Genomic DNA, 18,256 nt, shown 5'->3' on the forward strand with positions numbered 1-18,256 from the left:
AATCAATTCACTAAATCCATTCTCTCTGGTCAGATTGTGTTAAAATAAAGCTCAGATTAAAGCCTAACTTGAGTGACAGAGCAGAACAGTGCCTACAGTTAGCGTCACACTGCCAGGGAACATTGACGATCATCTGCAAAGTGTCACTGCAACATGGTCACAAGTTTATTTATTTATTCTATTAGTTTCCTTATGGTTGAAACATAATTGTGCAGATTTTTTGAAAGTAAAAACACTGCACAGTTTTGTTTATAAAATGTGCTATACAAATAAAGTTTGATTGGATTGGAAGTTTGATTCCTGATCATGTGGAGTTATCATGTCAGATTTAAGTCAGTGGCATTATGCAGGAGCTATGATTTGTTGCATTGCTATAGTCGATGTAAAATTAGTCATATGCAGCAGCAGTTCACAAACTCACAAGAATCTATTAACTTCTTGAGTTCTTTTTAAAGACAATACAGTAAAGTGTGTTTACCTTGTAGACATGTTTCGGCTGCTCGCTGCAAGTCATCTTCAGACTGTTGTTACTTCCTGTAGGTGTGGTCAGTCTGATGGACCTGGCAGGTCACTCAGACTGACCACGCCTCCCGTCGCTCGGTGTTCTCTGGCGTCTCCGGCGTTGGGGTCTTTAAAAATAACCCAAGAAGTTAAAGTATATAAGAAGACAAAATGAACATCATTGGCTTCACAAGAATCCACCTTGGCCGACTCCCACGTGTACAACTGATACTCTGCAGCTGACGTCTTCAACATTCCCTGGGGTGTGATGCTAATTGTAAACATGTTTTGTCTGAGACTTTATTTTGGGCTTTATTTTTAACACAATCTGACCATTAAGAAGATAAAGAACTGAGTTTTCAGACAGTCTTAAAACTTTTTGACAGTGTCTGCGTTGTGTCTCCATAAAGAGTTACCTCCTTAACATTCCTCCATTAGAGACACATGTAGAACACCCCCAGCATGATGTCACTGCGAAGTATCAATAGTTTAAAACTGAGCTGGAGGATACGTCAGACTTCTGTGGTGGAATTTGTTCAACCCCAAAGATTTTGTTAGTTGAAAGCCAAAAGTTTGTGGAGCAAATCCCAAACAAATGATGATAAGGTCTTAAACAGAAAAGTGCTCTTACTGGAAAATGTAAAAGCGGGCAAGGTACAAACCCAAAGCACATCGACTGATATTAAAAGTCCTTTATTGCATGAAGGGATGCCAACGCCTTTCGACCAGCAAGATTGTCTTTGTCAGGGCAAAATGGTGAAACAGGACACGACAACGAACATGCTGGTTGAAAGGCGCTGACGTCCCTCCATGCAATAAAGGACGTGTAATATATTCAATCGGAGTGCCCACTTTTACATTTTCCAGTAAGAGCACTTTTCTGTTTAAGACTACTACTTTAAGCTTCGTAGAGCACCTGATCTGCTATTTTTTAACTGTTTTATGACCCAGTGAAGCGGTCTACCTCTTTTCTTCATCTGAAATAATGATAAGGTTCAACGTTTGTGGATTATAAATTTGGAGATTTCTTTCTAGAACATTGGGCATTAAACTTATCTTGAATTTATTCCATTATCCATCTTATTTTGCAAAAATAACACTGCTAGATGATGTTACGTTCTTGCTTCTCTGGAGATGGATACGTTTAATGACATACTTCGGAACATTCCAGGCAAACCAATAACATCTCCATGGAGATGAACAGGTTTTGTGCTCTAATTATCTTGACAAATTAGCCTTTTCTAATAGAGTTGTGTAAGCTGAGTGTGCATGAATCCTCAGTGTAGCCGTACAGTGGGAAAGGGGGGGGGGCGCTTGACACTTGAGGGGGTGTTGACGGCGCGACCTTCGACCTCTCTGACGAGCGCTCGTTAACCTGGAGCTCGCGGCGCACTCCTCCGCTCCTGACGGGGGTTTTAATTACACAGCGGCCTAATTACTGGTGTCAGGCCCGTTCGTACACTCCCACACAGGCTTATGGAGAGACAAACCAGGAGATAGTCTGTACCAGGGACCTCAGATAGCACGACAATGTTTTCCTCAACTTCACAGAGGTGGAATACTATAGCTTGTACTGGCTTAAAAGGCCCATATTATGCTATTTTCTAGTGATGGGCAAATGAGACGGAGCTCCGGAGCACGTCTCTTTCTGTCTGAAACAAATTGCTCCGAAGCACTGCCTCGGAGCTCGTCTCGCAGCAGCCGCTCATGTGACCAAAGTGTCGAAGTGTCAATCCCTCCCCCGACTGCTTCGCTCTGCGTGTCAACCGCTTCAGTGTATCGAAGCGTTTCATTGGCTCAGCGAATGTAAAGGCTCTGCGATTGGTTCAGAGTGTTCAGCGCACTTCCGTGGATTGACAAGTGCTGAACTGGTACAGTATAAATGATGCACCAATATTTGTTAAAAATGTTGGGTAGTGAGGAGTATTGTGTGACGTTAGTGGTGATTTTGGCGACTTTTGGCATTTGTTTCATTTTCGATGGCATCTACAAGTGAGAAAAAAGTGATCCATGGTTTGGGATCACTTTGATCTAATTCCACCTAACAAGGTCACCTATTTTCTTATTTATAGCTGCTATTTATGTTGCTCTTTACATATTATTTTAAATCATCATTATTATTGTTGTTGTTAGGTACGGTGTATGCTCTGTACACAAGTATTGTCTTAGGGCCCGGTTAAGCAGAAGTAAACAACAAGGCCAAAAATTCAAGTTACTGCATCTGATATAAAAATGTATTGAACAGATACATATGTACTCTAGTTTATGAAACTGTTGACCTTTTTTCTGTACCATTTTTGGTTCTAAACTTACATACATACAGACCATGTATGAAACATGGAACACATTTTTTTTCCCAAATTTCAAAGACCTGCAAATCATGTCAATAAATGGATGTATTTCATCATATCTTGTGTTATTCCATCTTTGAACTGTTGATGAAGGTACATGATTTTTCAAAAAAAAATTATTTAAAATGATAAAAATTTGCTTGGAAGGACTGACATATTTTATAGAAATAGTTTCCTTTAATTTTGAAGTAATATTAAAGTATTCGGAAGAAAAAAGATGACAAATTATGTAAAATCCTGCACCTTCTACTTGTTTGCACAATTTTCCCTCTGTTACTTTTCCCTCCGTTACCATGACCTTTCTTAATAAAAAATCTCATTACTCAAAAAGTAAGAGGTTTTTCAACCTAATCTTGTACCATATGGTAGAAAACTATATGAAGCAAATATTCAAACCAGTTTGTTAAGGATATGGAAGTGAGAACCAAGAGTTATCACTGTTTGGATTTATTGCCCAAAAAGTGCTGCATATTTCATTCCCTTCGTTACCGACATGAGTTTTTAAATTTTTTGTCAACAACTTGAAAGAATATCACAGGTTTAACTTGACCCTGTTGGAGTGTAACTCTTTCCTACATTCTGATACTTTACTTATTTCAATAGTCCCTCTAGGTTCTGAATAAGAGACATTTGAATGTAAAAAATCTGACCCTGTTTCCCTCCGTTACCGCTTGACCGGACCCCTTACACTAACAATATTTCATCGATGCTGAGACACCTGCGTGCCAATGGTTAAATTTGTCCATTAGAGGTCAGTGTTTCTCCAAGGCCTCAGACACGTTGAACCATTTGAGACAATATTGCGACTGAGGTGTCAATGCTTCACGAGGCTCCATTCGCCCATCACTACTGTTTTCTGATCTATGCTATAATGTTGTTTTCTCATCACAAATATACTGTACCTGGAATTGTGTTTGGTTTCATTTACATTCACATTTCACGCACAAAGCTTTCATATTTAGGAGTTAAGAGTTCTTCTCTCAAACAAAAAAAAAAAACAAACCACTCTGGTCCTCCTTCTGATGTCATGTCAGGAAGTGTTTAATTGTGTTTTGAAATCCATGCACCTTCACTAGAATCATTTGGACAGTTCAAGGCTTGAAATTTCTCTAGGAAATCTCTAATGAACAAAAGATAAAAGGTTGGCTTTAACGGTTGAAAAATGAAAAAGCTGCTGAATACCACCTCGTGATATCACAAAACGTTTCAAAGCGTTTCAAGTGTGTTTTTGAGGAGGTAGTGGTATTATAACATGGCTTAAAGCTCACAAGAGTCAATTCTGTATGATACTGGTCCCTCTCATCATGCGAGTGAGTGACACGAAGAATCTAGTCTGATTCATCAGCTGATTTCACTTTGCTGAAACTGACCTCGCAGCATTAGGATTCGTTCACTCGACAGTCGGCGGGTACTTCTCTTATTTAACCAATCGCTGCTATTTGGTCCTGACGTATGTAATGCGCCGCTAACGGGACTAACTGGTATATTAAGCTTTTCTCAAATCCCGTAGAAAGAAGGACAATAACGTCTTTCCCCTTGATAAAATTCACCAAACATTCTCTTCGTTCCAGCTTTAAATCCTCGATCTCGGGAATCGTTGCCAACACAGAATGTATGACTCTTTGCTGATTAGCTGGTGCCTGAACTCACACTTCCGGGGTTCTTGCAAATCGTCTAATGTATTCTGATTCCTGACCTAGTTGCTGGAGAGAAATGAAATTGAGTGAACTGTCAAAACAACATTTTTCAACAGCATATGGATACTGATCATGATTTTTTTTTTTCCTAGTCTATTTAAATACACTTTTTCAGTTACTGCAAAACGTATCACCGTGAAAACTACTGATAATTCTAAACGAACTATAAACTGTGTGATTGTTTTATCTTTTAGAAACACATTTGGTCTTGTAACTGAAACTCACTTGGCTTGGTAGTTAAAGACTGTTCTAACTACACTACAGGAGAATTTGCCCGATTTTGGCTGCGATTTGCTTCTCCCCGAGTTCAGGGAGGCGTGACCTGACTTTGTGTTTTCGTGTGCGATTTTGAAGCCGCTGCGCTCCTCATGTGTGTGGTACGCTATGGCCAATAAAACAGAGCGCCATAGAATTTGTCCCCCGCCTATAATGGCACACAATCCACAAAACAGCGCTGTGAATCCAGTTTGAAGCGTTCTTTAGAAGTAAAAAAAAGTGATAATTCCTCACATGTGTCTGTTTACATCCACACAGCGCAAGATTGGGGTGAAGCTGCAAATTAGTGATTGAGACTCTACTTCCTCTGGACTTTCTCGTCAGACATGCATTAAAAATCATTTATCTGAAGTTTTGCATCACCTTTCACAAATAACAACTCACTTTTGACTTGTATCTAAACTAGAAGTGCACTGCTCTGATCTTTTGAACACTTAAGAGTCTCAAAGCGAGTGGTTTTACTGTAGACAGGAAACAGCTGACACAAGGTTTGCTCACAACTTTATAGCTTGTGATACACAGCTGTATCCCGCTCCAGTCTTTGCGATTGGAGATTTAAAATCTCATAAGATTCTCCTCATGTCGGTGTGTGCGCTTTTTTACACGTTTAAAAATGGTTAAGACCAAAAAATCCTGTAGTGTGTGGCGGCCTGTAGAAAGACTCTTCAATGTACACACTTCTGTTCCCCTTTTCTTGCAAATCTTAAGAAATGACAAATGCATGTGAATATGGATGCAAATCAGATCAAATAGTTGGCTTTCAGATCTCTTTGTAATGTTTTAACTCCACATGTAACTAGTGCTGTCAAGCAATTAAAAAAATTGAGAGATTATTTAAGTATGATCTGTAATTAATTAATCTCTTTTTTAATCTCACCTAAAAATTGCTGAGAAAAGCTTCAACTTGAGGTATTTTCATTTGAATTCATTATTACATTACATTATTTTCATACTATCATTAACGTTTTTATATAAGTATCATTATTATTACTATTACTAATCTGAATAAATAAACTCAACTTTACATCATATAAACCATCACCACTCTAGAGCCACATCATCCCGTTTGACATTATATATATATATATATATATATATATATATATATGTGTGTTTAGTGCAGTTTTACGCAAGTCTCACAGAAACAAAACTTAAAACCGAATGGCTAATTTGCATAAACTAAGCAGAGAGAAGAAAGAAAAAAAAACACTCTTGTGCGCTGATGCGGTTCAGCTTCTTCTAAAGGACACGACTCAGTGGAATATAGATGTTCTTTCTGTGACAGAGGATGTTGATGGTGATGGTGAGTCTGTTCTGTGTCTGTGTCGCGATGTTTTCAGAGATCAGACGTGTGCAGGTTTATCACAGATGCGGCGAGAACGGGAATGAAAATTAGGCTACAATTCTTTGCGGGAGCGAGCGGAGCAGGACTGCACAGTGCGACTGTGTCCTAACAACACATAAAAACAGATTTTATAATAAGGCAACTCACATACAGAAACAGTAAAGTTAGAGATTAAAAATAAGATTAACGCGATTAAAAAACATAACGCGCTAAATATGACTGTAATTAATTAATCACAATTACCGCGATAATTTGACACCCCTACATGTAACATCCTGAGGTGACCCAGCTCATGAAGGCCAACAGGAGCACTTCTGGCCACACCTCAGTAAGAGTCATCACCTTCAAATATATTTCCTCTGGTCTGGTTCGGGGTCTTACATTTGGGGAACATGCTGCTGGTTGTTCTACTGGACCTTTTTCTTGCAAGAAATAAACTCTTCGTCTTTGCTTCAACATTTAGCAGTGTCTAAAAAAGGAGTCTTTTTCCTCAACATACTGATGAAATACTGAAATAAAACACTATTTTAACAGTTACAACAACAATATGGCAACAGCCTTTTCCTCCTCGTTTAAGCTGTTTTTCTGTGTGTACCAAATAAAGAGGAGCGCTTGGTACTTACTGAAATATAAATATGTTATCTGGAGACAGTGTGAATATGTGAGTGTGAGGAGCAGATGGCTGTGGCTGCTCTGAACAGCGGCGAAGGGTTTTCAAAATGCAAAATACAATATAAGCGAGCAGGTGGCAGAAATGTTACAAAGTGCACCTTTAGAAAGAAGGTGTTATGCTAAATAAACTTCTTGTAAGTTTGTTTTCTCATGAAAAACATGCCTGAAGTGGATTTAGTTGTCATCCATGCATGTTTGAGTAATGTAGTGATCTCTCCTGAGTCCTATTCGAACCCTCCTTACTGTTAGCTGTAAGATTCTGTCCAACTCTTCGCCCACAAGCCTACGTCATCCATGCTCCCACATGGCAATTCTCCATAAATATATAAAAGCATGATGCAAAATTGTGCACAACAACTTCACAAACCTGATGCAATGTGCGGTAGTTTCATTAGTGGGATGAATGCTGATTGTGTTGTGATTGCGCTCTGTAGGGTAATTTACTTAGAGCTTCAAAAACGACACTGAAACTTATAAAGCATTTTCAAACCAATAAAAGGTAACATGGTGATCTAAATATGTTTTGTGTTAGCAGTTAATACCCCATAGAACTGTAATACTCCCTCTTAAAGTATATGCCTATTCATTCCAGTGAATTCTTATTTTTTCATGGAAACGTGGGTACTAAGGACATGCAGGCAGGTCTTAATTTATGTTATTAGGTTCCTTTTCAGACCAAGAGTTTGTTTTCATACCTGACAGTTTCGACTGCTCACTAGCGTCTTCCTCAGAGTGGTCATGTGATGTTGCTGTGACGTGTCTGGTCAACTGATTTAAACAGGTTTTGGCACCGTCTTCCTATCGGTGGAGGCAGGACGACAGCGCCATGCCAATACCCAAAATGGGCAATAAGCAAAGGGAAACAACAGGTTAGAGAGAAGGAGAAACAGAACCAGAAAAACAAAAATAAAATGGAAAAAAGAGCACAAGGATGGTAAATTTGCCATACATCAGGGGCATAACAGAAAAAGTGCAGAGAGCAATGAGAAAACACAATATCAACACACCAGTGAAACCGTACAGAAAACTCAGGCAACTACTCGTCCACCCAAAAGACAAAAAAGAACTGGAGCATAAATGTAACGTCATATACGAAACACCCTGCATGTCCTGCAATAAAACGTACATCTGGGAAACAGGGAGGGCGTTCAATACACAGAAAAAGGAACATAGAACAGAATGCGAGAAGGAAACAGTGAAGATGTGCACACGAGCAACAAAACACAAAGCAGAACAGGAACAACTCAAATCGGCCGTTTCTGACGACTGTAAAAGAAAGAACCACATTATGGACCGGGACGGAGCAAACATCATTGGGACAGAGGAAAACAAACACCGTCGCTGGATTAAAGAGGCAATCGAAATACAGAAACATGCCCACGGGACTATAAACCGGGACGAGGGGGCTTTTTTTACTCTCACACACCTGGGATACTGTCCTGAGGAAGTCGGACTGCAGATGGCGCTGTCGTCCTGCCTCCACCGGTAGGAAGACAGCGCCAAAACCTTTTTAAATCAGCTGAAAGGACACGTCACAGCAACATCACGTGACCACTCTGAGGAAGACGCTAGTGAGCAGTCCAAACTGTCAGGTATGAAAACAAACTCTTGGTCTGAAAAAAGAACCTAATAACATAAATTATCGGAAGACCAAATGAACCTCATCGGTCTATGCAGGTCTTAATGCTCAATTCCGATTTTTTTGTGAAATCCGATTATGACCTGCAGCCTGAATTTCAAATGCTTAACTTAACAGAAGGCCTGTTTTTTTAGGTATTTTTGAACGGTAAAACCATCTGTAATTGAATAAATGTAAATTAGAGCTGTCATACTGTGGAACATTCCAGGCAGAGCAATGATAAATCCACGAAGTCTTGATCCGTTACTTTCCTACATCGCAACTTATTGTGGTAAATTTAGACCAAAATCTATTACATCAGGAACAATTGTTAGGTTGGCCTGCGGGAACAAACTATCAAAATAAATCGAAAATCTCTCCGCATTCTCTGCATTTCCAACCGCACGTATTAGCTAAGGGAGGACCTTTTGCAGCGGTGACTAATGGAATATTCAACTGCGGTTTCACCTTCATGAACCTGTCCCTCCGCACGCAGCCTGCACTCCCACTCCACCCTTTGAGAAATGACCCAGGCCTTTTAAAAGTTGCCTCAGCGTGGGGATATGTGTGTGAATGTGTGTGTTTGGGTTAGCCAGCTCTTTCGGCACGCTGAAAACAAATGATCGCCGTCTGTAGCCACATTAGCCAAGGTCAAACTAACAGGCTGTTTACTGCAGTGCGCCGCTAACGTCCGCTTTATTTAGCCAACGCAACCGAAAAACATTTGAACTCAACTCTTGAACTCGTTGCGATGAATAAACTATTACGCTGTGAATATATTTATAACGTTACGATCCACTGGTGTAAGGGAATCTGCGAATGATGAAATGTAACAACTTTAATGGCAATGTTATAACCGTGTTCCCTCATCATGATCTTACCTCATCCAAGTTGTATTTTGATTGATTTATGCGTGCTTGAGTAATCGTAAGTTGAGTTGTTGCTGCATTTGAAGCTTAAGTGCTAGAAATGTCTGTTTTCACCTACCCCCCCATCCCCACCCACATTTCTGAGCTTTTTGTGGTTATTTGGCAAATTCAGAATCGAGTGATACATACAGGTTTCAAAGATTTCTCATACAATCTTTACAAACTTTAAACATGAGAGTAAAAATTTGGGTTGTTTTGATGCCGATACTGCTATTGGTGAAAGCTCCAGTACCGCACATTTTTCAGGTATCGGCGAGTACTCAGACCAAATCACAGTTCCGATACCACTCTGTATTTTCCTGAATGAGGACGTAAATGTAAATGTGAGCTGATACGAGCAGCCGCTGTTGACGTCTGTGCTAATGCTCAGGGCAGGTTAAATGCACACTATAGAGACTCTGTAGACACGTAAATCACGCCATAACATGCAATAATAACAGAAAAGATATTTGTGTTACCTCTTTAATCTTTACTTCCATTTTGCTTTTGGTGTTGATACTGAGCTTGATAAAATAACTACAGCTACAGAGAGTGCTGTCCGACAACAGCGATAACTCAGACGTTGTTTATTCTGCAAAATTAGCCATGTGTTCCGAGGATGAGCATCTTTTTACTGGTCTCACTGTTTTTCTGTTGTCTGTGCATGGATCTATAGACAGATTATTTGTTTGTCTAGACAACGGATGTGTGCACAGCCTGAATGTGGAAAGTGACGTTGTCAGCACAGTTGACATGAAGTTGCAACACTAGCTAGTTCTGTTGTCAGCGCACTAAAAGAGTATGTCACTGTGTGATAAACTAAGTTATGACGCTTTATTAACGTTAGTGATTGGGATACGTTGTCATAATTCTTACACGTTCAGTGCAGGTGAGTATGTAAATGATGAGAAGAAACGCTTCAACTTCAGTAGCTGAACATCCACTTGTACCTGATCGACACAACTCGCTCCGCCTCTGGGAGGCTGAAATTCTAGGAAACACTGACATGATACAAGACAGGACAGTGGCTATTTCTGCAGGAGACATGCGTAGTAGAGCGCCAAGTGATAGTCTGATAATCTCTCTATTAATGACTCTAAATTGAATTTATTCTTTTGCTCTTGTACTGTAACAACATTGAGTAGCTATACACTATGTGGTATGGGCAAGTATACCAAGGCCGAATATCGGTATCGGATCGGACCCCAACAAAATTGTATCGTAACACTAGTAAAAATCCATTGCTACAGTGAAATGCCAATATGTTGAGAGGCTGGGGTTGTCAAATCTGCAACTTTGAACAGAAGTCAGTGGTTCCATCTTGACCAATCAGAATGCAGCTCTTTACCTCATATCAGATTTGATAAATGGTTCCCTCACACGCAAAACAGTTGCAGCTGAAAAGAAGTAGGTAGTAGTAGACGAGTTGGTTGTGTCGACATACTCACATTTCAAACTATATGTCAATACTAGGAAATAGACTCAATACCGATTCTGATACCACAGTGATAATATGAAACACTCTTTATTTAGACAATAGAATGTGATTTTCAACATTAAATCATTGTACTTTCTTTTATATTGCCATGTGGTCTTATATGTGTGTAATCCTTCAGTGGTCCATGGGTGTATACTAGTCTATTACAATTTGTATTCCATTTCATTCTAAGGCCAGATATCCTGCAGAAATCCTCACATTGTACTTGGTTCGTGTTGATCCCAGCTTTGTCCGTTACACTTACTTCCCCCTCCCCTTACACATATCATTCCTCTATGTACACAATTGTCTTTAATCCTATTGTCAACTCCTCTTTTGTTTACCATCTTTTGTGACAGCCTCCTCTCTCCCTCCTCAGAGAATGTACAAGGCTGAGCTTCATAATCCCTTGTTTTATTCATGTCTCTCCTGCGCTGAACTGAAATGACACCCTACTTTTTGACGGGTGCTGTGGGAGAAGCGCGGAGGTCCCTGGAGTGACGGAGGGGGAGTGACAGGAGGTGACACCCGGAGAAGAGCGCTCGTTCCTGGGCGCACCCGCTTAGGCTCTTGGGTGCCGGTTCTATTTCTAACTTTTTTGTGTGCCTGTGTGTTTTTGTGTTCACGTAGACCGTTCCCGTCAGAAGACACAGCGGTGAATGAAGATGACGTGTACCGCAGTCTGGAGGAGCTGGCAGAGTAAGTAAAGTGCAAAAGTTCTATAGTATAAATTAGTGCTGCTGTTGATGATTTTAACAGTCGACTAGCCAAACAATTATTTCTATAGTACATTCAGTTTTGATCAATATTCTTTTAACCAAGTAAAGAACTTAAAATTGAGAACATCATTTTAATATTTAGCAAACTGAAGATATTGTAGATGACTTTTGAAGCACTTTTGAAGTTAGGTAAAGTACAGTTTATTGCACCCCAAGGGAAATCTGTCCTCTGCATTTGACCCAGTAATGCCATCTTGTCTGTTATTGTGCCTGTTTTGGGTTGATGGGGAAACCGGTAGCCCGATTCCTCAGCCGGTTTCACTTTGTGGAAACTGACCTCGTAGCATTAGGATCCGTTCGCTCAACAGTAGGCGGGTACATTTTTTTATTTAACCAATCGCTGCTATTTGGTCATGATCTATGTAATGTGCAGCTTACGGGGCCTGGTCCATCATATAAAACTGTCTGTTAGGGACGTCCAGAAAAATAGACTGTAAATATTCATGGACATAGATTGTCTGCTAGCCACTGTGCTCCAAGTAGGAAGTGAGCACGGGCATGTTTCCAACTCATTTCTCATTTCCAGTTTGCTTTCTATTGAAAAAAACATTGCCTCTCTCTATATAACTGCTGCAGTGAGCTTATAGCCAGGCTGGCGCCACCTAGTGCCTCCACTCAATTTAATTTCTCTCCAGCGACTATGTCAGGAATCAGATTAAACGGTTTACAAGAACCCCAGAAGTTGTAGACCGCACACCGGCCAGTCAGCGAAGAGCTGTGAAACCATGACATCAAACTCAAATACCTGTCTGGGTCCCAACAGTAAACAAAGCAGTTGACATGGATGTAGACGAAGACAGACATTCTGTGTTGGCAATGATTCCCGAGATCAAGGATTTTCACTCTCTGCTATGGTTGCTGTTGTGCCAGCAATTATTTGGACACCACTGAGTGTTCCAGTGCATTACATACATCTCGACCAAATAGCAAAGATTGGTTAAATAAAAAAAGTCCCTGCCTACTGTCGAGCAAACGAATCCTAATGCTGTGAGGTCAGACGGTTTCCACAAAGTGAAACCGGCTGATGAAGCAGGCTAGTGAGCTTCGTCATTTTGGTCTAAAATGTTTCTATTAACCCTTTCTACATGATCCTGGAGATTAGATTTTTCTGTTTTGTCTGTAAATTAAGATCCGAATATTAATAACAGACCAAGTGGGTGTCTTATTTCCCATAGGTCACTCCCACTAGTTTTAGCAACAGGTTTAATAATAATAATTATAATAATAATAATACTGCATCACTTTTATATAGTGCTTTTCTGGACACTCAGAGACGCTTTACAGAGCATTATTCATTCATCTCAGTAGTGTAAACTACTATTGTAGCCACACAGAAGCAAGGCTGTCAATCTGTGCCATCAGCCCCTCTGACCACCACCATCACTCACACATACATCACTTTTGTACTAGGCAATGTAGGTGAAGTGCCTTGCCTAAGAACTCAATGGCGCCCCCTGTAGCACCTAATTTTCCCTGTGGTCTCCCATCCAAGTACTAACCAGACCCAGCCCTGCTTTGGCTGGTTTGGTTTGTGTCTGCTCACTGCTAAGCCAGTGGTGCGAGCAGGAAGCGCCGTTAACCTTCAATACCGACACTTCTGATTGGCTCTTTGTTAATTATGATACCCACACTCAGAGTTACAAATATGGAACTCGACTCTAGATTTACCACTATAACTGCTCGCCTCGACTGACTTCATGTCATAGTCCATCGCCACTTCTTTATACATAAAGCACAGCACAAGTGTAACCCAGGTATCTTTCAGTCCCTGGCCCATCTCTACCTTTATATTTTAACCACAGTTTTTCTCAACTAATGCGAGACTTTGCGCACGTATCGCGAGACTTAGGCTACGTTCAGACTGCAGCCTGAAGTGACCCAAATCCGATTTTTTGGCCCCTATGTGACCTGTATCTGATCTTTTAATGACAGTCTGAACGACACAGATCAGATTTTTTCAAATGCGACCCAGGACACTTCGATATGTGGTCCTGAAACCGATACATATCTGATCTTTTGACATGCGACTTCAGTCTGAACGGCCAAGGCGCATTCATCCGACCTACACGTTATCAACAAGTCACAAACGTCACTATACTGCGCTGAAGTAGGCGAAAATTGTTAATGAACTCCGTGTGACTGAAGTGAAGCATATCTCCACTCACCACTCTTGGCTACGTCTCCACATCCACACGTTCCTTTCAACTGCCACTGCCTCACAAAACACCACGGCCAAAAACCTCGTCCTTCTCCTTCTCAATCTCCTCCTTAAAACAAGTAAGTTGTTCATGTTCTGGCTCCGGTACAAGAGAAACTTTAAAATCGCCAGGTGCTCAATGCTTGCGTCCATGTTTGGACAACTTCCGTAAACACAGAGCACGCTCGCTGCGGTTGACGTCATCGTGTCCTCCAGTGTGCATGCAAGACACTTTTGGGCCGTTTAACGTTAACACTGGAGATCTCATATGAATCGCATTTAATTGGAAATGTGAATGACCTTTCAAAAACATCAGATTTCACAAAAAAAATCCAAATTGAGCGTTAAGTCCTGCAGTCTGAACGTAGCCTTAGTGCGTCAAGCTCTTTGAACATGGCCGCGCGCACTACCATTCAGCCTGTGTGGTTGTCTCATTAAACATCCCACTTCCCTCCGAGTTGAACCCGGGTCTTCTGAACTAGCCTATAGGCGAGTTTCATTGTTAACAAAAGCGTGCATTGCATGCTGGGAATTATTTTGGTCGGTGGCAAGAAATACTAATTCAACATGATGGACGGAGCGAGAAAGCACGTAAATTGTATTGATCCCGGTTATTTATCCACTCTAACGGCAGAGGACCAAAGATGATTTGACCAGAAATCGGTCATAAGCATCGATGGAGCCCAAATCACCCTTTTCAACCCCTACAAAGTGTGGACCAAACCAAATTTCTGGTCAGAATCGCCAACTACCTGGCTAAATATTCACAATGACTTGGTGGAAACTCCTGGGCCATTCACAGCAGAAAAGATGAAAACCTCCAAGAGTCTCGATGTGTTGTTGAACTTGTTGGAGTCCACGGTTTGTTAGGATCTTCTACGTTTGCTCTGCGGATGTTTGAAAGCCATTTAATTCACCGTTAGCGGTTCTTTTCACTCAGAATACGAAAAAGACATTTTCCTTCTTCCGTGCTTCTATTTGTGCATCCGATAATGCAGCAGGAATTTACCATTATCGGGGATAAATACGCGAGGTTACGCACTGTGTTTGACCGCTATCGTGTTTCTTGCCTCCGACCAAAATATTTCCCAGCATGCAACGCGGGCTTTTAATAACAATGACGCCAGCTGAAACTCGCCTATTGCTACTATTACTACTACTACTATAGTTCTTATCTGTGTTCTAATCCCTATGGTGGCATTTTACAATTGCCGCACAAGGCCCAGAATCTAACCCAGGATCTCGTTGCTGTGAGGCCACTCAGCCGCCTCACCGCCAGTATTCGTTTCCCGCTTATTAAATTCCACTAATATCTGTCTGACTCAAGTGGCCTTCGTAATGTTACAATCTGGTTCTGGCACTTCAACACAATACCCGTTGATACTGATGCTTCTTATTTACGTCACACGCACATAAACTCCCGTAGCCTCTGCTCAGGTCTTCACAGTGTCTCGTCTATATTTACATGATTCCTAATGAGTGTATACGAGTGTTGAAAAGGACAAACCCACTCCTCTGCCCACGCACACGCTCCAAACATGAACCCCGATCTGCCTTTTCCTCTTCCTCTAATTACACATGCACGTCGCCCGCTGTCACTCTGCCCGTCGCCATGGTGACAGCAGTGGCGGCGGCGGCAGCGAGGTGGCATACGGACTTATTATGGGCTGACTGCGTGCGTGGGCGGGGGCTTGACGGATGCAGCGTGGGGTTATGAGTTGGCATGGAGAGAATGCGGAATGAGAAATAATTAACAGAAATGAGATGGCTGTCTTTGAACATGAAAAGAAATGTTTTGGGTTTTTTTAGATTCTGAATTTGCTGAAGTCCCTGTATGATCCGATATTATACACAATGTAACACTTTTTTTTCGATATATGCAGTAATCGATATATCGTGCATAATATTCTGCAATCTGCATCAGTATTTTTGCACTATTTACATGGTGACGAGCAGGTGACTGTCCACATCTCAAAAGCTCAAAATGCTCTGTTCTGCCTTGTGATGTCATCGAGTGGTAATTTTAAAGTTAACAGCTTAATTTACCTTTTATTAAATTGAGATTAGAAATTGTAGGCCTGAAATCATCCAAATGATTCTAGAGAAGGTGTATGATGAGTGTTTTCAGTTTGAGAAAAGAACTAAATATATGGAGTAAGTATATAAATATGCAGGATCTGTGTTTTAAACATGTGTGAATGAAACAAAACATAACAGGTATATTTGTGATGAGGAAACTGCATTATAACATAGATCAGAAAACAGTGTAATATGGGCCCGTTAACTCTTCCAGACCGGTGACACCAGCGAATATGTTTTACTGTATATAACCATACATAACTTTCCAACCATAGAAATGTACTTTTTTTTTTCCGCTTTGCTGAAAAGTGTAATGAGTCAAAATGGTCGATGTTCTGAGTGTCTTTGTTCTTGACAATTGAAAAAGCCGCTCTAACTGCAGTATTTCTCAATTGAATGGCAAATTACTGAGTTTTAATAGCAAAAGAAAAGAAAAAAATTCAAGCGAGGACAAATGTACTAAATATGTCCTTAGGTCTGAAAGGGTTAATAGTCAAAATTCCTGTGTGTGGCAGGCTTTAGAATTCAAGGTATTTTAGCAATAAAAACATTCAGTTGAACTGTTGCAAGATGGAAAGTTTAAAGTCGTACTGTGGAACATAACCCAGACCTAGAAACAGGAAAGCTTCAATTCATACTGTAAAAGTATTTGCTTTCGTGATATCTTGCAACATAGAACAAAAAGTAAGCTAAAATGTCACGCAAAGTGAGAACATCTCCATGGAGACAAGCAGGAGCTGGCTACCCACCAGAAAGGTTACACAGTCATAGACCGAGTAATTAAAGACATATTACCCATAAACAGTGTTGTCACCATACTTAAATTTTAAACTTGATTTCAACTGGATTGACTTGATTCTTATACCACAATGATAATTAAAAACTCTTTCTTTAGATTGGGTAAATGTGAGCCTGCCCTTAGAGTAGGTCCCCCCCTTGCCCAAAATCCCATCTGCCTGCCCTACCCCACACAGGCCTTAGAAGGAAATGCATCTTTTGTCTTCCAAGCAAAGATGCATTTCAGTAACAACTGACAATATATTTTTATATTGTATTATATATATATATATATATATAATTTTTTTTTTTTTTTTTTTTTTTTTTTTAAGTGCATTCATAAACGATTTTTGCAACAGCAAATCATTTCCAACTTCATGCAGGCCTAATTGAGGCAACTTTTAACATCACTGAACATCAGTAGGACACCAGGACTAAACCAGGACTAATTTTGGACTTGAGAGACAAAGAGAGAACCCTGAGCCCATGGAGCAGGGTGACCGCAAAGCACGATCGAGTGATGGCTGCACTTAGCCCCGTGGAGCTCGGAGCTCTTTCACCTGCGGTCACCTGACAGTCTACACAAGAGCACCTTCATGCCCATCCCGACACTCAGTCCTGGTTTAGTCCTGGTTCATTCCTGAGACCAGTCCTAGTTCAGTCCTGGTTTAGTCCACGTGTGTCACGCCTCCCCAGTGGCTCTTTAGCGCCTCCCAGGGGTGGCGGGCCTTACCTATTGAAAACCACTGCTAGACAATAGAATGTAATTTTCAACATTAAATGGTAGTACTTTCTTTTATATTAGCACGTGGTCTTATACAGTATCTGTGTAATCCCGCAGTGGTCCAGGTAGGTTCCAGAGTGGTCCATGATACCTGCTCAAATGTGTTTCTAGTTTCGATACTAGTTTTCGTCGATACTTTTGACAGCTCTACCCATAACCCAGATTTGACAGTTCAACAACAAAGTCCACCACAGTATTCTGACCTGTCCTCCACCTCACCTCAATTTGACTATTAAATAAAAAATGATGCAACTTCACATGAACTTAGCTCTCTGACTCTTTGAAACCTAGCAACGCACTCAAAGGCGTATGGTACGAGAGAGCAAAAGGGAAAACCATGCCAACCAGGCTAATACAGGATTAAACCCAAAGTACCAAAACTGCACGACTCCCTGGAAAATAGACAAAATATTCAACATCCAATTTCTAATGCTGAAAATTCGAAATGTGGAATTGTTTGTTTAAAGGTGCTGTATTACACAAAATTCACTCTTATGAGCTTTAAATAAAATGTTCTGACCTCATTAAAAACAAACCTGGAGTTGTGTTTTGTTTCATTCACACATGTTTGAGTAACACTTTATTCTTAGTCTGTTTACATCTCCAAAGCTCAAAATGATCTGTTCCACCTTGTGATGTCATGAAGTGGTAGATTTCAAGTTAAAGGGCCCATATTACACTATTTTCTGATTTTATAATGTTTCCTGATCACAAACAGACCTGCAGTTGTGTTTTGTTTCATTCACATGTTTAACACACAAATCCTGCATATTTAGGTTGAGTTCTTCTCTCAAA

The 18,256-nt window shown here is 40.6% G+C and overlaps 1 protein-coding gene across 1 annotated transcript in view; it reads left to right on the forward strand.

The window, feature by feature from the left end:
* The window catches only part of vav2 (vav 2 guanine nucleotide exchange factor), a 581,772-nt gene that overhangs the window by 410,757 nt on the left and 152,759 nt on the right, over window positions 1–18,256 (forward strand). The window contains exon 4 of the mRNA XM_055153246.1: window positions 11,476–11,544. Coding sequence (XP_055009221.1) covers window positions 11,476–11,544 — 69 coding nt within the window. The remainder of the gene's footprint in view (window positions 1–11,475; window positions 11,545–18,256) is intronic.

The sequence above is a fragment of the Boleophthalmus pectinirostris genome, unplaced genomic scaffold (genome assembly GCF_026225935.1).
Source record: "Boleophthalmus pectinirostris isolate CB_2022bp ecotype Guang Dong unplaced genomic scaffold, ASM2622593v1 HiC_scaffold_18, whole genome shotgun sequence".
Lineage (NCBI taxonomy): Eukaryota > Metazoa > Chordata > Actinopteri > Gobiiformes > Gobiidae > Boleophthalmus > Boleophthalmus pectinirostris.